General features: G+C 38.3%; 1 protein-coding gene across 4 annotated transcripts in view; it reads left to right on the top strand.

Annotated features, from left to right (window-relative positions):
• Nucleotides 1–25,863, top strand: part of RFX3 (regulatory factor X3) — a 128,084-nt gene that overhangs the window by 47,873 nt on the left and 54,348 nt on the right. For all 4 annotated transcript variants that reach the window (XM_055698583.1, XM_055698582.1, XM_055698584.1 and 1 more), the window contains exons 2-3: nucleotides 13,955–14,079; nucleotides 21,390–21,487. In XM_055698583.1, the coding sequence (XP_055554558.1) occupies nucleotides 13,963–14,079; nucleotides 21,390–21,487 (215 nt within the window). In that variant the 5' untranslated portion in view covers nucleotides 13,955–13,962. The remainder of the gene's footprint in view (nucleotides 1–13,954; nucleotides 14,080–21,389; nucleotides 21,488–25,863) is intronic.

Below are 25,863 nucleotides of genomic sequence, written 5' to 3'. Positions count from 1 at the left end.
GATGCAAAGCAAACACAACTTTTTCATTTTTTTATTTTAAAGCAAGCAGTGTTACATCTGGGAGCAAGAATAAAAGCGTATGTTTCACAAATAGGCCTTCACACTACAGGGAGCAGGAAAGCTCCACTGAAAGATACATCCAGTCCCTCCACCTTTAGTGGGGTAAAGTAATCACTGGCTCATCAGCTGACCTGCATGACGTACATCCTTCTCTCACAAAATAACATTGCAGATTAAGAAAGATAGGAATGGGAGAAACTGGTGAGATTTTACCCAGTCTGTTCATTGTTTAGGCAGATTACATGTAGTTAACCTTGCATTAAGCCTACAGATACCCCATTGTAAGCCTGTTTGCATGTTTTCCAGTTCAATAGGGAAACAATTTGCTTTAGCTTGCTTGTTCAATTTAATCCCGTGTTTCTTATTTATTGGTGTCAGTGTTACTACATTTGTGTTGAAATCCCTTTTCTTGATATTTCCATAGATAAAAGACAATTGTAACTTCTGTATTGAATAACTGAATGGATTTTGCATAATTTTTCACCTTTTCTATGTTTTCTAGACCACAACCCTTACACACTTAGAACATTCTTCTCCAAATAGCTTCCAGCACGTCAACAGTGTTTTTAACTAAGATTCTCAAATCTCAGAGCAGTATTCTGTATATTAGTAAGTCAGGAAAAGAGTATCATGTAGTAGAAGTAGAAGCAGTGGAGAGTAAGTGTCCAGAAGCTGATATAATACTGTCAGAAGTTGTAATACTTTTTTTCCATAAACACTGCTATTTGATATAGACATATTAGTAAAATTTTCTAGCATAGCCTTAGTTTCATTGGTTGCTACTAACTATCTCAACACTAATTTTTTTGAGAATATAAAATTTCCATTTTACTATAATGCAGTTCTTCCAGCAAAGATGGCAAAAATTGAATACAGAATTTCACTTACTTTGAAGGTATTGCATACGTAGGGTTTCATCACATAGTTATCCAGGTACTGTAGTACATAATACTAGGTACTTCAATTAAATGTTTTATGAATTAGGATTATATCAACATCAGTGCTGCCTGCATGAAAATCATGTGAGCTATGTGTGAGCTTGTAACAATAATTCCAATGTTTTGAACTGCTTCAAATTCTCAGAAAATTAAGTAGTATTGAGATTTATATGTCCCTAATTAAAATGACCCAAAGCTTTAGCCATTTGGAATCTGGTAATTTTATGATGGATAAACTTTGAAGTAATCTTTGTGTAGTTCAGAACAAAGAAGAGGCATCTCTCTTCTTTTTCCCCTCAGATGCAGAATTTCATATTAGAATCGTTGTTCTCTAATTTGATGTAGCATAGCAAGAATGTGATGTTCCTGAATTTAATATTGGACTACTTTTAGTCTCTTGAAAGCTCTAAATAGCTGTGCTTAGAGCCCTTTAAGAGCTTTCATCAGTTTTTATCCTTCTAACCCTTTTTACTGTCCAGGGATTATAAATTCTAGTGTAGCAATTAATATGGATGGGAACCTGAATCTGGTGTGGTGCAGTCATTAGCAGATGAAAACTGGTGTTTCTTTCTCTACTTGTACCATTCTGATTTCTTTATTTTTACTTCCCCTATCCTTACTCATAGGGGAACCCTGAATTGTCACCTGTCCCATTGTCTGTTTTTTTACTACTGCTGAGGTGATGGGTAAAGGAAGAAAGTTAACACCACAGTCACTGGGGCACTAATTCAGGCATGAAGTGTTTTCTTCTCTTTGCACATGATGAGGAAATAGGTAACTGAAGCATTTGGAAGACATCATAGTGTGTATTACTAATTTCATAACTTTTAAACATGGCGTGTTAGGTGGCCCTTAGGGGTAATCACAGTATAAGTAATCAATAATAATAACTGTGGCAGTTTATTTAATATTTGTCATAGTGTATCTGCAGGTTAGTTATGACATGGGCTAAAGATGAGCTGAGTCTTTTCATTGGTGCTCAGTGACAGGACAAGAGGCAACAAGCTTAAACTGAAACACAGTAGGTTCCCTCTGAACATGAGCAAACACTTTTTTACTGTAAGGGTAACTAAGAACGGGCATAGGTTGTCCAGAGAAGCTGTGGAGTCACAATTGTTGGTTATATTCAGAAGCTGGCTGGACATGGTCCTGGCCAGAAGGCTGTAGGTAGCCCTGCTTGAGTGCATTCCTTCCAGCCTTTGGGGCCATACTGTGATTCAATGAAAGTAAACAGGAAGCATCACAAAAAGAAAATTTGTAACATGAGGTAGCACACAGAGAACAGAAACTATTTCCTATAAATCTTGCTCATTCTGCTGATAAAGTAGATGACTCCAGCAATAGTTTTGACTTTCTCATTTTATGTTTTCACCTATTGAGTGATGTAAACAAATAGTTTTTCTCCTTTTGTTTCATTAGTATCAGATTCATACTCTTTTGATGAAAGGACTGCTGCACAGTGTAATATTAGGGGAAGAAAACCTGTAACTCCTGAAGCAAAATCTAAATCTACTTTCAGAACTGCAGAAGTGACAGAAACTGTTTTGTACAGGTGGTGCTCCTGTTTTCACGGTCTTTATCAGAAAGCACGGGCAATTGGGCAAAGTGCCTTGAATGATGATCATCAGTGCTTGAAGTATTATGTCCTGATCCCACCCTGCCCTGGACCAAAAAGCAAACCCAAGGATGACATTGTGTAAAACTATATTTTGTTAAGTATTTTTAAAGGTGTGAAGAAGTGGTGTTATACATGTGAGACTTCTTAATTCTGCTAGTATCAGTGGTGCAGCACAGTAAGACCTTGGCTCAAGCTAGAAATTCCATTTGATATCATAACTGTCATTCTGCGTAGAGGTATTTTTGGGAGGTCATGAATATGCTTGTCCCAGCGCATGAAAGTTATGTTAATATATTAAAGACAGGTGTTTCAGTGTAGGAAAGTACTGGAATGCTATTTAATGTAGATAACACTTGACTAACTGGGACTTAAAAGCCATAGTATCCTTGACTTTGCAGTATAAACATTAACTTAGAAAGCACACTAAAGTTACGGAAATCTTCTGTAATTTATTTAATTCTTTTATCAAAACTTGTTGGTGGTTAAACACAACAAAATACACAACCCAACAAGGAAGTACCCGTGAACTTCATCCTAGTGAAGGTTGTTTCTTAGAGACGTTTTCATTTCTTAAAAAAATTATAAAGTCATCAGATAGCTTGTATCCCTCCATTGCTGCACTCCAGTTACGTGAGCTATCCCACCACATCTCTGTGATCCCATCAAGATTATAGCCCTGCAAATGCACGCAGGTCTCCAGTTCCTTGAGTTTATTCACTATGCTGCGTGTGAACCCTTTGTACACCCCTTGATGTGTAAGTGCTTCAGAGAGACACCTTGGCATACTGTTTTCCCAGAGTTTGGGTAGTTTCCTCATAAAGATTCCTTGTAGCCACTTCCCTGCTCACATGTAAATGCTTGAGGTGACCCTGCTTAAGCCTTATTTTATTGAGTATGTGTTTCCTTTCATTCACATCACTCCAGGGCCTTTGCTTGTCAATCCTGTCCACCACTGCTTCACAGGGCTGCTGGTAACTCTTTCCCTCCCCACATTGTTCCTGGTTTAAGTCCCTTCTTACCGCTCAGCTGTTCTGCTGGCAAAGATACCTCTGTCCCACCTAATGAAGTGGATCCCATATCTCCTAAGCAGATGTTATCCTCAAAGAAGGTCATACATCCATAGAAAGCAAAGCCCTGTTGCCAGTGCCAGTTCTGCAACTGATTGTTGACACACAGTATCAGTGCCCTCCTGCTCAAACCTTTTCACCCAAGATGAAGTAGAACATCACTGGACTTTTCTACTCACAGCATCTCCAGTGCACAAACTCATGTCTTAGAATAGCATAAATGTAATTGTTTGATTATTTGCTAGTTCTGGTTTTTGAAACAGTCAAAGTCTTGTCCCAACAAAAACTCTTCAGAAGTTTTGTTTTGTCCTGTTGTTTGTGAATATAATCTTGTTGCTGATGTGTACTGATGTGTAGGGCTGGTGTGTAATACTGATATATTGTCTACCAAGAGTAAATGCAATTTTGAACTTTTTTCAGGTAAAATTAGTAGACAGATCAAAGTGAGAGAGCCATGAAATAGCCGTTCAGCCTAAGCATCCATGTGCTGTTGTGATCTGCTAGAAGTATGGAATTTCATTATGATAATTGTTGACTGGTACTGTTCTTAGGTACTTAATAATCTGATTTTCAAGATACAGCTTTTTGATCTTTAAACGTCTTTGAAGGAGTTAACAAGAGTTACTATTTGCATTGGTTTCATCCAGTGTGTGTGTATCTGTATTTCCTCCTGTTATTCTGCTATTGTAGGGCTTTGCTACTGAAATTGTATGTAAATCCAGAGAATTAGCTTCTATACTTCATTCAGTGCCATTTAGTTTACTGTTATTCCTCCCATAAATCAGTGAGAAGCTGAAAAAAAGAGTAATGAAATTCATGTTGCTAACTGAAATATTTAGCAAGTAGTTCTTACATCAACAGAGTCCAGCTGCCTACTTTGGTATCCCTAAGAACCTTGAGAGAGGACAAGCAATCAAGTAGTGTTTAGTAGGAAACTGTTATTCTAACATGAAAATATATTAGTATCTAAAAGTTATAGTTTGGGGTTTTTTTGTTCTGTGACTGGCATGTATTAACTGCCTTCTGCTTTACTGCTGACACATAAACGGCTCCTTCAAATTCCTAACATTGCTTATTTGAAGGCAGTTATTCATAAAATTTCTTTACACAAAAATTGAAAAGGAATGCTTGCCTAAAACTAGTGTATTATTTGAACTTGTTTCCATTTATACTATTGTTCAATAACTAAACATTCTGTATTGTAGAAGAATGGCTGCAGGGCGTGGCCTTAGAATCTCTGAAGATCTGCACAATCCAGGCCTGGTATTAGAATAGGCCTGTAATCAGAATTGTACTGAAGTTGCTGTGCTGAAGTTAACAAGAAAGGTAGCCTTGAGCTATTCTTGAGTCCTGAGACCAAGTAATTATGTTGTGCCAACAGGCTGTGGCTGTAACAAGCTACAGCTGCTGGCAAAGCAGGTGCAGGGCCAAGAAAGATGGGGACCGGTCTGGCAATAGAGGGAGTAACAAACTACAAGGCTGCAGCACAGCAACACAATTAGCTACATGGATAGAATGCTCATTTTAGTCATGATAATTAGGGGTGTGAGAACGGCACGCGTTTAGAGACTACTAACCAATTATATCTCTGCTTTACGAATATGCATGTGTATCGGCTCTATGTAAGCAGTGTTAGAAACTAATAAAGCTGAGCAAGATGCATAACTCATATTGAGCGTCTTCTTGACTCCGGCGAACCCTTCTTCCAATACCGTATTACTTGTGGAGACTTGATGTTCTGAGACGTTTTCCTTTATTGTGAAACACATTATGTTGCCAGAAATATGGGTCATTCATCATTATAAGTAGATAAGATCTTAAGATTAGCCTTTTATTCTGACCATTAAAAGCATGTCACTACTGCATGTGATTACGAGATCTAGTTTGCTTTACCTTCTGTGATGTTTTATTTAGCCTTCTAGAAGAGAAAAAAGAAATTTCTTGCTGCACTTCAAAGTAAATGACAGGCTTTCATTTTCTGCATTGAATTAAAGCCTGCTACATTATTTGATCTAAACAATAAAGCATGGGTAACTGAACAAAACTTTGCAAACTCTGGTAGCTTAGAGGTAAAGTAGTTCAGGATGAAGTAGTCCAGGAACAAAATAAATAGTAATCATTAATTTGACACATGTTAACAATCTCAAGTTAGACTCTTACACCATTCAGTCTTGGTATTTCAAGTCTAGAAAACAGAAGGATTCCAACTGAGAATTTGAGTATATTAAAAAGTCTTCAGGCAACTTAGACAACATGTAATTGCACAGAGTATACAAGAAAGGGGTAATTCTCAGCATAGTAGCTTTGCCTGAGTTCTGCCCATTAGACTGAAGAAATACTGATCTTGTCACATTCAGCAGCTGGGCATGAGCAGTATCTTTTTCCGAACTGGAGGGGTCAATTTGCCTTCTTTCAGAATGTGGCCAGTTTAGCTTACATTCACATGATGCAACAAGGACTGGCTGTACAAAGCACAACCATTACAGATATGTGTGTCCAACTGGTTAATTAGCTAGAATAAAAAGGATCTTTGTCAAACATTCATCTGTTGCTTGTGATACACCTGATGGACCCATTAGGCAAAGTCTTTCCTGCTGTGATATGCAGTTCCTTTACTTACATGCAGTATCAGTGAAAAATGGAGAGACTTCATTTAGATTGTAAAAATGTGTTCATGTAACTGCTCAATATTGAGGCATTGTAAAAGAATTACACTGACTGCTTCAGTAACATGGTGCTAGAAAAACTCCCAGTGATAAAGGTTGACTGTCAAACATATTGTATGGCATCTACAAGGAAAAATCTATACTGTGTAGTGAGCCATAGTAAAGAGTAAAGTAGAGACTTATAATGGAAGCAACCTAAATGCTTTCAAATAAATAGGTATTAAGTCATTAGGTTTGTTTCTGCTTAGGCAAGACTGCTGGCAAAGCTCCTATTCCACAACCATGCTTTAGCTATTCCAGAGTATTTACTGATAAATTAATCTATAGAGCAACCAGTTAACCTGTCCCATCGGGTTGTTAATAAAAATGTATTACAGTTCTGAGGTAGAGACATGCGTCAGATTGTATGCTTAAATGTAGGGCTATCAACAAATTGACTGTATGGAGTAAAATGGATTCAGTTGCCAAAACACTTTAATAAAAAATAATGTGCAAGTTTACAAATTACATGGCTTTCCTGTCCTGTGGTGGTACAACATAGTCTAAAGTTTGGTAGGTCAGTGTAGCAGTGCCAGCTGTACGGTGGGTAGTCCTAGGCTGGGCCATGGGGTCCTCTGGGGTTGTTCAGTTCTCTTTGGAGGTTCTCTTCCACCTAATCCTGGGTTCTCTGTGATGTGTCCTGATAGTCTCTGGACATCATCACTTCAAGGACTTGGCAGAAAATACTTGACTATCTAGATTCTTGACTGTCCCCATTCAGTTCTATCAGCACCTAACAGCAGACTGTCAGCTGGCACTGGCACTTGCTGTCTGCTCATCTTGAAACTTCCCTGCAGTGACTGACAGCTGGTTTACAGCCAGAGTATCCCCTGTTTTTATAATGAAGCTGCTTCCTTTTCCTAAAGAGCTAATGCTCATGTCAGCCAGGCACAATCCATGATAACTGCCACAAGGAAATGAGCACATTATGTTGCACAATCCATGATAACTGCCACAAGGAAATGGGCATTATGTTCCTTAGATGAGTGTGCCTGGCTCTGGTTTCTTGAGCATCTTGAATTGCAGCTGTAATGATCAAGTACTGCCTGAGGTGCAGTATAGCAATTAAAAGATAATGGCAATATGCAACAGTGTCTCACCAGTCAAAATTGTATTTGACTGTAGTAGCATTCAACCTCCCTTGCAGTGATTGACATGTTTGTACACTGTAACCATGAAAACAACACAGAGTCAAGTAAAGCTAGGGGCTGGTATAAAATAATGCCTTTTAATTAATTTCAGGTGTTCACTTTTGCATCCCGTTGAAGCCTTAGTATCTTATATGATCATTTGTTGGAATTGGTGGCCTAAATTGACCCATTTAATTATGCTCTGAGGGTGCACTCTGTGCCTGCGTCCAGGTCCCTGATGAGCGAGTTGAACAGGACTGGAGCAGCACTGACCCCGGGCACAGCGCTGGCCTCAGCCTCCAGCCAGGCTCTGCGCCGCTGATCACAGCCCCCCGGGCTCTGCCGTCCAGCCAGTTCTCAATCCACCTCTCTGTCCGCTCACCTGACCCACACTCCTGAGCTTACCTGGGAGGCTGTTGTGGGAGACAGTGTCAGAAGCCTTGCTGAGGTCAAGGTAGCTACATCCACTGCTCTCCCCTTGTCTGCCCAGCCAGTCACTCCATCACAGAAGGGTATCAGGTTGGTCAGGCATGACTTCCCCTTGGTGAATCCATGCTGACTACTCCTGATAGCCTCCTTTTCCTTCACATGTTAGAGATGACCTCCAGGATGAGGTGTTCCATCACTTTTCTAGGGATGGAGGTGAGACTGAGTGGCTTGTAGTGTCCTGGGTGTCTCCCTTCTTGCCCTTTTTGAAGACAGTAGTGACACTGGCTTTCCTCCAGTCTTCAGGCACCTCTCCTGCTCTTTATGACCTTTTAAAGATGATGGAAAGTGACTCAGCAGTAACATCTGTTAGCTCTCTCAGCACTTGGGAGTGCATCCCATCGGGGCCCATGGACTCGTGGTTTGCTTAAGTGATCTCTAATGTGATCCTCCTCAACCAGGAGAAAGTCTTCCTTTCTCCAGACTTCCTCTCTTGCCTTCAGGGTCTGGGAAACCTGATGGCCAGACTTGGCAGTGAAGACTGAAGCAAAGAAGTCACTCAGTAACTCTACCTTCTCTGTGTCCTTTGTCATGAGAGCACCCACCTCATTCCAGCAGTGGGTCTGCATTTTCCCTAGTCATTCTTTTTCTGCTGATGTACTTGAAGATACCTTTCTCATTGTTCTTGACCTCTCTCACCACTTTTAATTCCAAATGGACCTTAGCCTTCCTTGTGACCTTCTTGCATGTTCTGACAACAACCCTGTGTTCCTCCCAAGTGGCCTGTCTCTTTTTCCACATCCTATAAAATTCCTTCTTCCATTCAAGGTTTGCCAGAAGCTCCTTGTTCATCCATGCAGGTCTCCTGCCCCTTTTGCTAGATTTTTTACTTACAGTTTAGGTTCATTGTTAGCTGTGACTTTGTTCTGCACAGAAACTGAGTAAAACATTAATTATTCAAATTTAGAAGATGGTTACAGTGTTTAAGACTAAAGTACACAACACATTAGCATTCCGTTAGGAACGTTGCCATTGTCTATGTCATCTGTTATTTTTTGGAAACCTCAGAAGGTACTTGGTATCCTGTTATGCTCTGTGGCAATTCCCTTCAAAAGGTATAATAATCACTGCTATGGCTATTAGTTCCATGTATGTGTTTAGTCATAAATATATAAAGCAAAAGTTCCCTTTGGTCTAGTGCACATAAAGATTTGTTCTATGGAACAATGTCTTGTTAATTTATCTGCACAAACTTTAAGATGGTTCCATGTTGGAAAGAAAAGAAACTTTTCTTTCTGCATGTTATTACTGGAACATGATTGTTCTTGTTAATATTGGAATTCAGGGAAAAACTATCGGCTTCAATTGAGGTGGACTGATACTGGAACTGTGGCATTGTTTTCAACTTTGAAAAACTTTATTCTAGATTTTATACAGCATTTTCTGTAGGCAAAAAAAGATTTGAAATTTACTATTTTACACTAAGCAGAATTAAAGAATCATAGAATTGTTTGGGCCATCCCCTCTGCAACAGGCAAGGACATCTTCAGCTAGATCAGGTTGCTGAGAGCCCTGTCCAGCCTGACCTTAAATGTTTCCAGGGATCTGGATCTACAACCTCTCTGGCCAACCCCCTGCAGTGTTTCACCACCCTCATTGTAAAAAATGTCTTCATTCTATCTAGTCTGAATCTAGCCTCCTTTAGTTTAAAACTATTACCCTTTGTCCTGTCACAACAGGCCCTACTAAAATGTCTGTCCCCAATTTTCTTATAAGCCCCCTTTAAGTACTGAAAGGCTGCAAAAGGTCTCCCTGGAGCCCTCCCTTCCACAGGCTGAACAACGCCAGCTCTCTCAGCATTTCCTCATAGCAGAGGTATTCCATCCCTCTGACCACTTCTGTGGCCCTTCTCTGGACTTGCTCCAACAGGTCCATGTCTTTCCTGTGCTGAGGACCCCAAGGTGGAGAAGTACTCGAGGTGGGGTCTCACCAGAGCAGAGTAGAGGGGCAGAATCATCTCCGTCGACCTGCTGGCCACGCTTCTTTTGATGCGGCCCAGGATACTGTTGAGTTTCTGGGCTATGAGTACTCATGGCTGGCTCAAGTCCAGCTCTTCATCCACCAGTACCAGCAAGTCCTCTGCAGGGCTGCAGCCAACCCCTTCATCCCCCAGCCTTATTGATACTGGAGGCTGCCTCAGCCCAGGTGCAGGACCTTGCACGTGGCCTTGCTGAACCTCATGAGTTTCACATGGGCCCACTTCTCAAGTTTGTCCAGGTCCCTCGCAATGACACCCTTTACCTCAGGCAGGCCAACTGCACCGCTCAGCTTGCTGTCATCTGCAATTTTGCTGAGGGTGCACTCGATCCCACCATCTATGTCACTGATGAAATTATTAAACAAAACTGGTCCCAGTATGGACCTCCGAGGGACACAACTCATCACTGGTCTCCATCCAGACGTTGAGCCATTGACTGCTACCTTCTGGATGTGCCCATCCAGCTGATTCCCTATCCACAGTCCATCCATCAAATCCATCTCTCTCCAATTTAGAAGGAAGGAGGTTGTGGGGGTCTATGTCAAAGGCCTTACAGAAGTTGAGATAGATGACATCGTAGCTCTTCTCTCGTCCACTGATGGAATCACTCCATCATAAAAGACCACTAGGTTGGTCAGGGAGGACTCGTCGTCAGTGAAGCCATGCTGGCTGTCGCAAATGACCTCCCTGCCCTCCCTGTGCCTTATCATAGCTTTAGGAGGATCTGTTCCATGACCTTCCCAGGCACAGAGGTGAGGCTGACGGGTCAGTGGTTCCCAGGGTCCTCCTTTCCATCCTTTTTAAAAATGGGTGCAATGTTTCCCTTTTTCTAGTCACCGCGGCCTTCACCTGACTTATTCCAATATCCTGGAGACTGCTTGGCAAGTACATCAGCCAGCTTGTTCAGGACTCCGGGATGCATCTCATCCCATAGACTTGGTATGTTTGGGTTCCTCAGGTGGTCTGGAAACTGATCTTCTCCTACAGTGGGAAGAACTTTGTTCCCCCAGGCCCTGCTTTGCGGTCCACTTGACAGGTATGAGAAGAGAGGTTGCCAGTGAGGCCTGAGGCAAAAAAGTTGTGGAGTACCTCAGCCTTCTCCTCGTCTGTTGCTACCAGTTTGCCGGTCCTGTTCGTTGGTGGGGTACGCTTTCTTTGATTCTCCTGTTCTGGCTGGCATACCTATAGAAGCTCTTCTGTTGCCGAGTTCAGCTCCAGCCATGGCTTGGCATTCCTGACCCCATCCCTGCACAACCAGGCTGCATCCCTGTGTTCCCCCAGGATACTTGTCCCTGCTTCCACTGCCTGTGCATTTCCTTCTTGCCCTTCAGGTTGACCAGCAGGTCTCAACTGGTCCATGCCAGTGTCTTGCCTTCCTTCCCAGACTTCTTACACCTGGGAACTGAGAGCTCTTGCTCTCTGTGGAGAGCAGCCTGAAAGATGTGCTTGCTTTGTTCTGCTCCTTTGTCCCCGAGGGCAGTTTCCCAAGGGGTCCTACTGACTAACTCCTTCAATAGCTGCAAGTGTTCTTCCCTAGAATTCAGTGTCCTGACTTTACTCTTCACCCTACCTATATCGCTCAGGACCGCAAACTCCACCAGTGCATGAACACTGCAGCCCAGGCTGCCTCCGATCCTGACATCACCCATTAGCTTACTTTGCGTTGGTGACCAGCAGGTCCAGTAACGCGTTCCCTCTGGTAAGGCTGTCTGTTACCTGGTTTAAGGACTTATCCTGGATTGCCTACAGCTCACCATGCTACTTTTCCAGCAGGTGTCAGGGTGGTTGAAGTCACTGTCAGCCACAAGATTCCCTTTGTTGCCTCCATCTGTAATTCTTACCCATAAGCTTTCAGCGTGTTCATACCTGTTCTTCAGAGACAACTCTTCACCATCTATCCATTTCCTGATGTAGAGGCGAACCCCTCTGCCCCTCTTCCCTCTCGTGTCCCTTCGGAACAGCCCACAGCCATCGATAGCTGCACTGTACTCATGGAATTCATCCCACCAGCTTTCAGTAATGGGAACTACGGTGTAGCTTTCTAGCAGCATGGTGGCTTCCAATTCCTTTGTATTTATTCTGTGGACATTGATTTCCATAGTTAGGATTTTTAACATTTTGGTAATGATCTGTGTTCTGGTCATCTTTTCTTTTCAGTTTTTATCTGATTTTTGTGAGACAGACTGAAAAGAAGTAGAGGGTTCAGTCAACATGATAGGTCTGAGAATCTATTGATTTATCTCAATTAAGTATGATCAACAATTTATCAGTCTTTCTGAATATTTGAGAAGAAGCAGTTAACCCTGTCGGGCATCATAGGCTTGGTTCCATGGAGTTTAAACCAGTGGTGGTCCCACTTGGCAAGGTCCTTCCCCTATCCCTCGCCCCCATCCCAAGTTTATATGCCTTTTTCCTGCTTTGCACTGACTACATTTGAATGGAAGGCGAGTCAGAGGTAGTTGCAGGGAGGTACTGCAGAAACCCAGCATGAAGTCAGCTTAAACTGCTGTGGAACCCAGCTGTGAAAGGAAGGTCTGCTGCTGCAGCTAGTTCAGTTGTCCAGCAAGAAGAACACTGAATTTTCTGAGAGGATTTGAGGTGTTTTGGTACAGTAATGAATTCTTCCTACTGTATATTGGTAGTTCATGAATAGACACAATTTTATTATGGTTTTGTCTCAGAAAATATTGTACGGGGGTTGGGGGGGCGGGGGGAGGAAGTTGTTATTTGTTGGAGGGGATTGAAGTCCTGTTTATTCTGTGTCAGCCATCTGGGTCTTTTCAGTTAAACAATTATCTGGATCGAGCATTCGAAGTACTTGGAGATTTTTTTTTTCATATAATCATCTTTTGTTACGTATGGTAATGCTGCTCATTTTTAGTTATGATGGTCCTCATGTTGTCGAAGTGTTCTGTAGCTAATACAGATTAATAGAGTTTAAGGGCAGTAGAATTTTCACATCACAGAGCATGTGGTTTACAGACTAGTAATTTGTATTTGTTTACTGTAGTTCTTCACAGAAGCACAGAGTCTTCTGTTTTGAAGGTACCAAGTGAAGAAGAACCTGCCTCATCTGGTTATTATTTTCACTGGTCAGTCATCCACTGCTTAAAAGAAATTAAAAAAAAATCAAATTCCTGATTTTGAATTAATTTTAGTTTGTTACCCAGTTAATTGTATTGTCATTTCTGTTGTGCAAAATTGAGGGATCCCATAGTTCCCAGTCTGTGTTTCCTATGAAGGTATAAGTAATCCTTGGTTTTCTTTCTGATAAGCTTTCTGTGTAAGGAATTTTCCTTGATTTTTGAACCATTTCTGTATTCTATCCATATTTCCATTTTCCCTTTAAATGTCAGGTCCATGATCTTAGGCACTTCTCTACCATATATTTATATGTGGATTTAGTGTGGAAGAGTTTCTTTGTAGGTTTGAAAGTATAGTCGTTGCTTTCTACTAAATGCTTTTAGTTTAATGCTTTCTGTTAAAGAAGGTTGAGGTGGTTTTTCATTGTGACTCGTTAAATGCTTTTCAGAGTTTGCTTTCCAGGTTACAGCCCTTCGTTCTGTGGCCCTCTAGAGGTTTGACTTTGACTTTGAATGTATAGAGCCTTTAGTATAATTCAGTAAGGCAGAGAAAAACAGTTTTGAAAGATGACCACTTTTTTACAATCTGAGAAAGGATTTGCTGCTGATTTTTGTGAGTTATTCCTAAAGTGAAAAAACTCAGAGAAGCAATATATGATTCTGCACATGGAAATTTTGAATGTAAGTAAGATAAAAGGAAGACAAACCCCCCTATTTTACTAACTCATATGCTAGCAGGAAGCAAAACCTTTTGGCTCATACCAAGTTTAGTATTAGCTAATTCTAAGATCCAAGTAAAGCTAAGTAACAAATTAGTGCGCTAATAAAAGTGACAAAATAACAAAAATAATGTACTAACCTTTTAATTTTATGTCTTAATTTTATTCAGAGATCACGATGCAGACATCAGAGACTGGGTCAGATACAAGTTCAACTGTGACTTTACAGACATCTGTGGCTGGCCAGGCAGCAGTGCCCACACAGGTAGTACAGCAAGTACCAGTTCAGCAACAGGTAGGTGGCTGTTACTTTTGGGAAGATTGAAAAAAAAATTCGGGAAGGATAGTTACATTTTAGGAGCTTGTTTTTAAAAAAAATTATTCAGAAAAGCCTTGCATTTGGACTTACAAAATTTTATTTAAACACTTGTCTGTGTATTTGCTCAGCATTCACCATTAGGGAATCAAGAACTGTCTGAAATATTTTCTTCTCAGTTCAGACTGTTGGATAGCTCTCTCTCTCTTTACCTGGATGTTGATTAGGATAGAGGCTTTTGAATACTATCTTAGGTTTGAATTGAAACTTCTATGATGCTTGAACTTAGCTAACATTTGTGGGAGATTTTGTCTGGTTAACTCTTGTAATGTTTGTGAAGTGCAATACTTTTTTCCTTTATGAAATACAAGGTTGGTAATTTTTCTCATTTTTATTTTTATTCATGGTGAGAGTTCTTTAATGGATGAATTTTATGTGATTAGTTCTTTGTTATTCCTGTATTTCAGCTTTTGAGATGAAAGATGATGATTTGGTTGCGCTACACAGTTGCTTGTTTTAAGCAAATAGGATATACATACTGAATTTTAACCGTATGAGGTACTGATCAGTGTGAGGGATTCAAGACTGGTAACTAGTTAAAGGCATATAGGCTAGTATTGTAGTTCTAATCATTGGATTGATTGAACTGTAAGGGTAGGATCTTTTATGCATTTCTGTTCTATTTTTGTCACAAGCAAATAAAGAATGAGCCGGGCTTTGATGTTAATAAACTTCGCTTGTGCAAAGTTTATAAAAAGTTTCTACTTTTCTGTGAACTCCTAGGATATAATTGGCTCCTTATTTTACCACATAAATAATGCATTAATCTCAGTCACTGGCTGCATATATCTTTTCTGAAGTTACTCCAGTTGTCCTTTATTAATGTAATACTCATGTCAAAACACAGATACCCAGGAATAGCTTGGGTTTTTTTCTTCGTTGATTATACCTAAATGAGAACATGAAGCTGAATTTTTTTGTTCACTGAGTATATAAAACTGTCCCTGATGAACCTTACCTGTATCTCCTTTAGTACTGATGCTTCTGAGTTCCCTTTCATGTAATACTCCATCATTATTTTGGATTATTTTCCCGTTGGGATATTAGATTGTTTTTCCAGCTGGCTCTTAACAGTGACCATAGGAATCAGCATAATGTTTCAGTAAGGAGAGCTAAGGCATCAACCCAGCTGAGGAGAAGTTTCTTCAAAATTTTGCAGGGATTGAAGATGTGACAAAAATGTTGGGAAATCCAATGCAGACAGTATTGTGGTGATTAAAACACAATATGTGTGGGAGATTTGTGTCAAGAGAGGGTAGGTCATGTAAGTGGATGTGTGGTGAGGAGAAAAGCAAGAGTGAAGATGTGAATGTGGTATGCCAGCAGGAAATGTGATGAAGAATGTAGGTGGGATAGGTACTAGGTAATTTCAATTGTAGGGTTAAAACCAAAAAGGAATATGTTACATTGGAACAATCACTGTGTTGAGTAAATTGTAGATGTGATCTGCCCTGAGGAATTAGGTCACATGTGTCTAAAGTTGGGAATGACTTTATTTGCATTTGATAGGAATGGGCCAGTTTGCCTAAAGAAAATCAGGAGTAAGTATGCTAATTTCATAAAGTTATTCTTTTGATGGCAAAAGGAGGGCTTATTATTTCTGTGTGCTCAAAGTTAGTGATGAAAGTTGGAGGGAAGATTTTAGGTGCGTAATATATAAGATGGGCTTTTGTTTTTTTCTGTGGTTTATAAAAGACAGCTGTATCCAAAATATGTGTGAATATTCGCATTTGAATTATATTGTCTTGTGAATATCATTTACTAAAACAGTAGAGCACCTCTTGGATTTTTTTAAAATTCAAAGATACTGTAACATAAGTGTCTGTATATGCAACAATGTTGCATAAGCCGAAACTTCTGTATTACCATGTTTACAGTAAATTAGCATTAATTTTTAGTGAATAATGCCATTTTAGATGAGTTTGGGTTTAATTAATATTAAAGCAGTGTATATTATTTCATTTTTCCTAGTGAGGTCTTTGCTTCCCATGTGTACATTCCTGCATGTGCACCGTAATTAAATGACATTTTATGCATGCATTACTTTGCGGTTGTATTCATGACATCAGTGTTTCATTTATGCTTACAAAATGTTTGATTTTTTTTTTCAAAATTAAATATTTTTTCCCTGAAGAAGAGAAAGGTTTAAGTGGAAGGGTAGACTAAGCCTACTTGCTACAGGTGTGTTTATATGGAAGCATCCTGTCTTATGAGTGAACAGCAAGAGAGTAACCTTTGATATTTTCAGCTTAAATGAGTGCTTAATTTGCATATAGCTGGTATAAATGTGGAACTCATAAAAGTTTGCTGTAATGATCCAAAAATACAAAAAAAAAAGGTACCATTAACAAAAACCTGAGCTTCCCCTCTTCTCAAAGTGGCACTAGTAGCAGCTGGATTTATGCAGCACAGCAGCTGTCACTGTTGAGATGGAATGGTAAGGGGACAAACATGTCCACCTGTAAACAAAAAGCAACAAGAGTAAGACCAAAAAGGTGGAAGTGTAATTAAATTCCAATTTAATAGTCTGAAGAATTTACTTAGTCTTTTGTTTCCTCAGATATGGGGATTTGTCACTAATGTATCATTGCTTTTTCAACAGGCATCCTTTAGCACAGTGCAGTAAGCTTCTAAAGATTCAAAATGAATCTCACTTTGTAGTTTATGGCATGCAATGTGGAAGGATTGGAGAAATAAAACTAAAACAAGGCATTTATTCATATTCACCATACATGATGGCCATTGCGTTCACAAAGCATTGTATCATTAACTGGAGATGCAGACTTCTGCTAATCAAAATTGCTCTTAATGCAAAATCATGTTTAGCATATGAAAAACATAATCATGAACTGACATTAGTCATTATATAAATATGAATGTGCTTCGAGCATTATAACATGTGCTATTTATGTGTTGCTTGCCAAAAGTAATCCAGACTAATGAAGGTATAAAAGTTATTTTTGTCTCTTGAGAACAGAAAACGCTGTACCTCCAATTTGTTTGCATAGGCACTGTAAATAATTATATGTTATTTTTTAAATGAAGTTTAAAAATCTTCATATATTTTGCCCTATTTTTGTACTATTTGCTTAAGAGTACTTGGAAGATAAGCACTTTTAATTGGAAATAAAAATTCTCTCAAATTTTGTTTTTATACTTCAATGTAATTTCTGCATTTCAGTATGCTTTTAGGCACTTTATTTTGTTGTTGACAAACTTTCATAGATACAATATAACTTAGTCCTGCATTTGTCCTCAGAGGTAGTATAATTAAGAACATAATTTATTTTCCTTTTTTTTTCTTCAGCTAGTAATTATAATTACACATGTATATTGAAACAAGCTTTCGTTTGCCTCGTGTTCTCCTGGAACATTTCAGCTGCCTGCTTATAATCCTATTCCAGTTATTTATTTCAGGCTAGAATCACTGAAGCAAAAGGAATGAAAGATCTTCTGTCTGACTCTACTTAACTTGTTATTTCTGATACATCAGTTAATTTTCTGTTTTCCAGCCACAGAATAACAATTACCATGAATAGCTCACCAGACCATGCAGAACATACGATTTTTGAACTTGCATAGTGTCACTTTTTTAATACATATTTCTTTGTATTTTCTGTTTTCAGCCTGAATCTTTCAATTTTTGGATTATTTTTTAAAACAAGAAGACCATTTAGGTTTAGATCGCTGTTGAATATTCTGTCTGTGATCTCCAATTTCTGCTGCACCACAAACAATGAAGAATATAGCTGATACAATTCCATTAACAACTTAGTAAAAGGTGCAAGAAAAACAATAAATAAAACAGAAGAGAAGAAATAATTATTTTATTTTATTTTTACAATCCCCACAATGAATGTTGATTATTATTATTATTATTTTGGTGGTGGTTTGTTTCCCTGTAATCAACGTCTTTTCAAACGATGTTATGCTCATAGAAAGTAGATGTACACATTTTATTTCTTCCTGTTGTTGAAAGTTAAAAGGAAAATCCAGAGGCACTAGATTCAATTCTCATGAAATCATTTTTCCCAAAATGAAGTAAAATAGGAAATAAAATTAGTATTGGAGTTATGACAAAGATTTTCATCATGGCAGAATTTTCATATACAAGGCCATCGTAAAGGCCACTTACTTATTTAATTTGTCCTTGTTTGACAGGAAAAATATTTACCTCTAATTTTCTCTACCTCAAGGCTGTTATGTATGTTGCAATACAACATAGTGACTAAAGCTTCTTTGGGCACCATAATCAATTTGACTGTAGAAGTACTGAGTTTCAGAAAAGCTGAAGCAAAATAATTTCTTTTATAAACCATCTTTTTTTATTACTGTATTGGAAAATAAATAACCTAACTCAGTGGCCTTTTTGTATTGGATTTAATTGTTAAAATTCAAAGAAAAAACATTTTGATCTACAAAAGTAGATTTTTTTAATAGCGCTGAAGTGTATTTGTTCTTAAATGTTGATTTAAAAAATAAGGTACTTTATTTGCATAGTTATGACATTTCTAGTAATACTGCATATTAGGCTAATAAAGAATTTATGTAAAATCAGTAAAAATTCAAAACTAATCAATGAAAATGTTAACTTTTTTTGATATTTTGTTTTATGGTATTTTGTGGTGGTGGTGGTGTTCCAAAACAGAAAATAAGCACTTTTTGGATTTTTTCAGTTTCCTGTCCAATACACACTGAGCTTTGATACACTTTATACCATTTTGTCCCACAGTATCCTCTTAGTTCTGCGGTAAAGGTCTTGCACTGTGCTGAGTCTGTTGTTTCTGAAATCATAGTAGCTGGTATCCAAGAATAATGGGAGATTATAATACATTGTATAGAATGGGAATGTGACCAACATTCACTGATGGGAAGTTTTTAATGTGTTTGTACATACTGTAGAGTTCCCTTTTGTCAATATACATGCTGCAGGGAGAACAATCACATTTTCTTTATTAATAGAAAAATATCATGGGGTTTTTTTGATAGGGAGTAAGCCATATCCAGCGTGTGTGAATAGGGAATGAAGTGCATTTTGGGAGAAGTTGGAAAAGAACATGGAATTTGTACTGAGAACAGCATCATTTCCACAGTGTTTCCCCAGCTGTACTACTAGGACAGAAAATGGAGTGTATCTATTACATGGCAGATGACAAATTACTGATTTGAAAAACAAAGCCTGCTTTCAAGGTGTTTTCTCACTGTATAGGTTAAGTAGATCAGTTTGATGCTCTGTAATAGACTGTTGAACAATGAGTCCCTTTCTCCCATTGATTAAAGGTCACAGAACTTGAGTCACCCAAGTTGAAGTATTTTTAGTCAAAAGCTATCATAATACATTGCATATGTGTTTCACAGAAGCGCACATATACATTTTAGCCAATTATTGCATGAGTAGACAGTTTTGTCACAGATTGACAAATTTGAATATTGATTCCGATTCTAATCAATAGCAAGCTTACAGTTTTAGTTTTCTTACAGTGGGTTTGGATGAAGCCCATTCCATGAAATTGTGATTTGAATTAAGTTACGAAGTCAAAGCTGATGGAAACAGACATAGTTTAATTCTTTGAAAATGTGTTTGCACAATACAGCTGTTTCTGTTTTTTTTTAATTCAAAAAACTGTTCTAAAGACTAGTAACATCCATAATCTGGATCAGAGTGTTTTGTGCTAACTTTGACAACTGAATCTTTCTGTTAAAAAACCTGAGTATTATTAGGAGACCCAGCTGTATTTTACCTTAATAATTAGAAAACATCTTTAAACTGTATCTTTTGAAATTGAAAAATCACATTTCAGTTATATTCCTCAATTTCTGTAATGATTCATGTGGGAAACCAGAAAACTTTGGATTTTAATACATATTTTAACCATCACATTTTGTCTTATTGCTGTTAACAGATAGAAACATCTGATTTTCTATCATGCTGGTATTAGTGCATTCAAAACCTTGGGTGTTTTGGGGTTTTTTTTCAGAATATAGATTTTAATGGCAACCTAAGGGAAGGTTTCTATGAAAATCTAGATTTTCCTTTCACAGTCTGAGTCAATACTATAAAAGACTAGTAGGAAAAATGTTCTTGTTTACAGAGCTTTTTAAAATACAACAGAGTTAAAGGTATTAAAAGTAGGGTATTCTCAAAGAACTCTTGGAGATGATCCATCAAATGAATGAAACCCAGATTAATCTGGGATTATGGTGTTTCCAGTCTTTAAAACCAACTGGGTCAGGCTGAAGTTGCCTCATAATAAAAGATCAGAGAAAAATAGCAGTCACTTAATTACTAAATATGTGCATTGTCACTTCTTGATTCAGTTCTTTGGTAAATTTTTGCCAGTCTGTGAAGATCTTTGCATCTTTTAGATTCTGGACTGCTCTTGAATCAAAATACAGCTTCTCTAAGTGATGGCAGGTGTAAAATATGGAATTCTTAATCTTTACCATGGTAGAAGACAAAAAATAAAGACTGCAAAAGAAATTTGCATAAGCTGGAGCTTCCCTGCATAGTGCATATATCAGAGGAATTGATTTCTGATTATGTGTGCTTTTACAAAACAGGCATGCCATTTTAGCTATATATGTGAAGATAATCCATACCTTACTGCCTTTTGTTGTTTAGCTCATTGACGTAAAGCCAGATTTTGTTGGAATTTGTTACAGCTGATGATATCTGCAAAAGGGGTTACTCAGATTGGCAGTTTTGATCTGTAATTGTGCATTGGGTCAAAGCATTACTGGGAAAAAAGTTTGTATCCCTGTATTTTAACTCCCATTAAATAAGACCTAAACCATCTTAATAGGAACCTTTATTTCTAAACTTACTGCAACACATTTGATCTGTGATTTTAAGGCTTGTACTATTCAGGACTGGAAGGAAAAAGGAAAGGCATATATGTGGCCAAATGATACTTTCTTCCATAGTAAATGTAATTCTGCAAAGCATAGTTACATTTAATTTCATCCTTGTTTTGCTTTTCCGTTAGTTCTGTCTTTGGCACTGAAGGTATGTATGCTCCATGGGCATGCATCTTCAGTGTTAGGGCTCCATTTACCAGGCTTACAGCACAAATACCGTGTAAAACCACTACCTTTCTCTTCTGTTGCTGTGACATGCCTTTAGTAATCATGAGAACAGAACTATCCCGTATTGTTTAGAAACCATTAGGTACACTGAAGCATCGGTCTTTCTTTACAATATCCCAAATTTCTGGTGTTCTTGTTTTCAGGTACAGCAAGTGCAGACTGTACAACAGGTACAGCATGTCTATCCAGCCCAGGTTCAGTATGTGGAGGGAAGTGACACAGTCTACACTAATGGCGCTATGTAAGTTGGCAAATGATCAGAATTTGAATGTTTATTAAAATATGAAGTTAAATATATATTTTCAGTTAGTGCATTTTAGTTGGAAAGAAAAATGATTCAATCAAAGCTCTTTTATTGTCAATACAGTTTTTTGGATGAAAAGCTGAATTCACACTGGTTTTATTAAGGCAGAATTCTAGTGTAAATAGAATTCTTGTGATTGTTTGAGTTGAACTTACATGAGATTACATATTCAGCATAGTGTTTTTCAAAAAAAGCACTTTTGAGTTTATGGGCAAGTTCTGTCCATAGGACATACCATGTAACTTCCATCCTCAGGATGTAATGCAGGGCCTTCTGTGTTCCTGGCTGCAATCCTAGTGCCAATTCTAGGCTAAACCTAGAAAGGTATAGCAGCTGTAGTTATTATTTAAAAGAAATAGTGATGTAATTTCATTCCTGTGTTAAATAAAATGAGCTAAGTAATTTTTTTTCCAAAGCAGTGAGGAGAGGCAGAGGAAGGAGCGCAACATTGTCTCCTTTTTATGCTTCTTTAGCCTCTTTTCTACACATTATTTTGTATTTCCTGCTTCCGTGAACACGCTTTTCCATCATCAAGTTCCTCTTTCTGATACACAAACTTAGAAACATAGAAAGAATACTCTTATGTCAATGAGACCTCTGGAGGTAACCTAATCTAATCTTTGACTTGGAGAAGCACCAGCTTTGAATTTGGCTCAAACATCAAAGCAGGATCGTGTTGCTTGGGAAGAAACTTCTCTACCGCTTCTTTTCATTTACCATTTTTGCTGTGTTAGTGGCTTTAAAGAAAAATTATTTAGAACACTTCTTTATTGTCTGCAAGTACTTAGTTGTTGGTAATCCTAAAGTGATTCAAAAGAGCAATATTACTTGGATCAGAGACTTCTGATGTTAACACTGGCAGCATGTTTCTGCTAGCACATTTTGCTTAATTCATTTTTCACATACTGTCTTGTCTGTTTTCTTCTCGCTTGTAAATTCTTAACAATGTGTCCTAAATATGCATTAGATTTCCCTATTGTACTGGTTTTGGCTGGAATAGTGTTAATGTTCCTCATAGTACCTGGTCTAGTGTTATATTTTGGATTTGTGCTGCAGACTGTCTTGATAATACAGGGATGTTTTAGTTCTCACTGAGCAGCGCTTACACAGAGTCAAGGCCTTTCCTGCTTCTCACCCCACCCCACTAGTGAGTAGGCTTGGGGTCCGCAAGAAAATGGGAAGGGGCATAGCTGGGACACCTGACCCCTACCGACCAAAGGGATATTCCAAATTATATGATGTCATGCTCAGCATAGAAGACTGGGGGAAGAAGGAGGAATGGGGGAACATTCGGAGTGATGGTGTTTGTCTTCCCAAGTAACTGTTATGTGCAATGGAGTCCCCAGCTTTCCTGGAGATGGCTGAGCACCTGCCTACCCATGGGAGGTAGTGAGTGAATTCTTTGTTTCGCTTTGTTTGCGTGTGCAGCTTCTGCTTTACTTACTAACCTATCTTCATCTTCATCTCAGTCCTCAAGTTTTCACACTTTCAACCTTCTGATTTTTCCCCCATCTCACCAGGGGAGAGTGAGCAAACGACTGGAAGAGGCTTAGTTGCTAGCTGGGGTTAAACCATGACAGTCCTTTTTGGCACCCAACATGGGACTATGGTCCCTGGCTGTGATGTAAAGCGTACTTTTTCACATTGTGTCCTTTTCACACTGACCCGAGTGCTGTGGCATGAACTGTCTCCTGTGGGGTTGATGTACCAGACCATTGAACTTACACAGCCCAGTAAACCCTGTGGTCACTTTACTTCACCTTTTTGGAGGCAGGACCCCTTTATTTCAGGTCAGAGTAGTCATTACATGATTTTTGTAACTAAAAAAAAAAAAGGTCTAAAAAAAAAAAGTTAACAATGGTCTTTGACATGTACAGAAGAAAAGGGAGTGACAAATATTTCCACCCCTAGGGCAGTCGATGCCCAGTGTACTGGATACCCCTCCAAGGGAAAGCAGACTGTGGCCTGCAGTCTGCTGCCAAAGGGGTCAAGAAGAACTTGTTAGGGATGTCAGTTGTAGCGTATCACTTGGCTGTTTCAGACTCCAGTTCATGCTGGAGTTCTAGCATGTCCCGTACAGCAGCACTCAGTGGCAGCATCATTTCATTGCAACCACAAGAGCCCGCTGCTGCTAGCCTCCAAAAAAGGCCATTCTTAGGCTATTATTCAAGTTTCTCTTTTCATGTATCACTTGTAAGTTCTTATGTGAGCTGTTAGCACATGCACTTTTGGCAGCACATGAGATGTGTACTACATGACTGCTTACGGTCCTTGGACAACACAACCAGATGTTACAGACTGTTTAGTACAAACCTTCAGTTTTCCATGATCTTACTGTGTTTCTGTATCTGAATCCCTGTGTCATTTCTTCCAAATAAGTCAATGGGATATGAAAGACTTCCTTAGTGTAATAAGAATGCTGTCTTAATTGATGAGACTAATCGAGATTGCTTTTCCTTCTCATAGAAGAATTTACTCGCATTGTAGTGAACAGCAAATTTATTGTTCAATACTTTTTAGGAACATTAACCTTTCTAAAGATTATGATTTCATTCATGGAGAATGGGACCAGTCTGTGTTTCTACTCAGAATTTTTGTAGACTATATATTGTGAAACTCATTTTTCCACATACAGTTATATTCCAGATTAAGAATGCAAAAGTGTCGTTTATGTAAATTAAAGTTATTGAATATATGTGTTACATGTTATAATTCATTTATTTGATAGGTGAAGGAGAACGGGGCTCTATGTTGCTGACAGCTAACTTCCTTCAGAGATTAAAGAGCTGTTTTTCTATTAGCTGTTTTTATTGTTACTGAAGTTCTATGGTTTAAAAAAAATATATTTGTTTCTCCTCTTCTTGTTTTGACACTGGATTAGCTTGTTCAGAGCTGGATGAATGTAGGAATGACATTTTAGAGTTTTTGAAAGTGAACAAAAAGCTTACCATATGCCTAAAGAAAACTGCATTGACTGTGTCATGTTCTGCTGTGACAGAAAACACAGAGGCGAGCCTATCTTGTGCTAAAATACTAAGACAGATTTTCAGATTGCAGTTGATCTTTTTTTGCTCTTCCTACTGAAATCTATGAAAGATTAGCCTTGTGGATCATTATAGATTCACAGAAGTGTGTTACAGCCAGTTTGTCCAGTTAGCCCTGCTCCAGAACTTGTCTGTTTCACTTTCAGAAAATAGGGTTAGGTTTGTAAATGATGTAATTGGCTAGAGTGATCATTGGTTTGTCTTTTGGATTGTCTTCCTATGATTGTATGTTTGATTTATTTTATGACCAAGCTTAATCAAAATCTTAATTCTAACTCAAAATCAGATGTAGGGTGCCTTCATAATCTATCTGGTGACAGTACGGGTCTATCAATGGAATAAGAACTCTGCAACCCATAGTTAGGGTGAAGACATTAATTCAGTGCACAGGCATGTCTGAAATAAATGTTACAGCATGCCTGACGAAAGAATTATTCTTTATTTCAAAACAAAGCACTTGCAAACTAGCACTGATTTAAGTCCATATATGATAGCAACAAGGGATGTAGTTAGAATATATATGACAAAAGATGTACCTGATGCTTTTGATTCTAAAGGTAAGAGGTTTGTCATGTTTTGCAGTCTTCGTCAAGTGTAACTGCTGTATTCTTATTCCCACACATTTTATATCATGCTTTGTCTATGCTTAATAGTTCCTTGTGTTTTTATAATTGGAGGCATAATGATAATACAAGGAGTGTAACCTACCACTTGTCATGTAAGTTGTATAATATGAGAATATTTGAATTATGTTATCTACATTTGTGTCTAGTTAATAACAATTTTGCTTGTCAAGCATGTCACTCTATCCTGAAGCAAAAATGCATTGTTGCTGCAGTGACATTTACAGGCTTACCTGGCAGTTTAGACTAAATAAAGAGTATCATGGCTTCACCTGTATTAAGAAGTTGAGTGAGTCTCCTTTACTAAACATGAACTTTCTTTTTACATAAATTGTAATGTATTAATCAAATGTAGCCATTTACCTGATAATTCTGTTGTAGCAAATACAGTTTTAATTGTGGGATTGTCTAAGAATTTATATTGGTGGTGGGTCCAAAACGCATTCTTTACCAATTTGTTGTACTACAATTTGTGTTGTTTATGTGGGCAAAACACACCTTGTATACAAAACCAAGAATTTACAATTACTCTAACTGAAATCTTAACTGTCAAATCAAAGAATTATTATCAATACAGTAATTCAGATAAAGTTTTTATCTTCCTAGTACCCATCCCTGTTTCTCTGGCATTATACCTGCCCTTTTA

This window comes from Falco cherrug, chromosome Z (genome assembly GCF_023634085.1).
Source record: "Falco cherrug isolate bFalChe1 chromosome Z, bFalChe1.pri, whole genome shotgun sequence".
NCBI classification, from domain to species: domain Eukaryota; kingdom Metazoa; phylum Chordata; class Aves; order Falconiformes; family Falconidae; genus Falco; species Falco cherrug.
The sequence above is the reverse complement of the archived record's forward strand: the minus strand, read 5'-3'. Positions and strand labels throughout refer to the sequence as shown.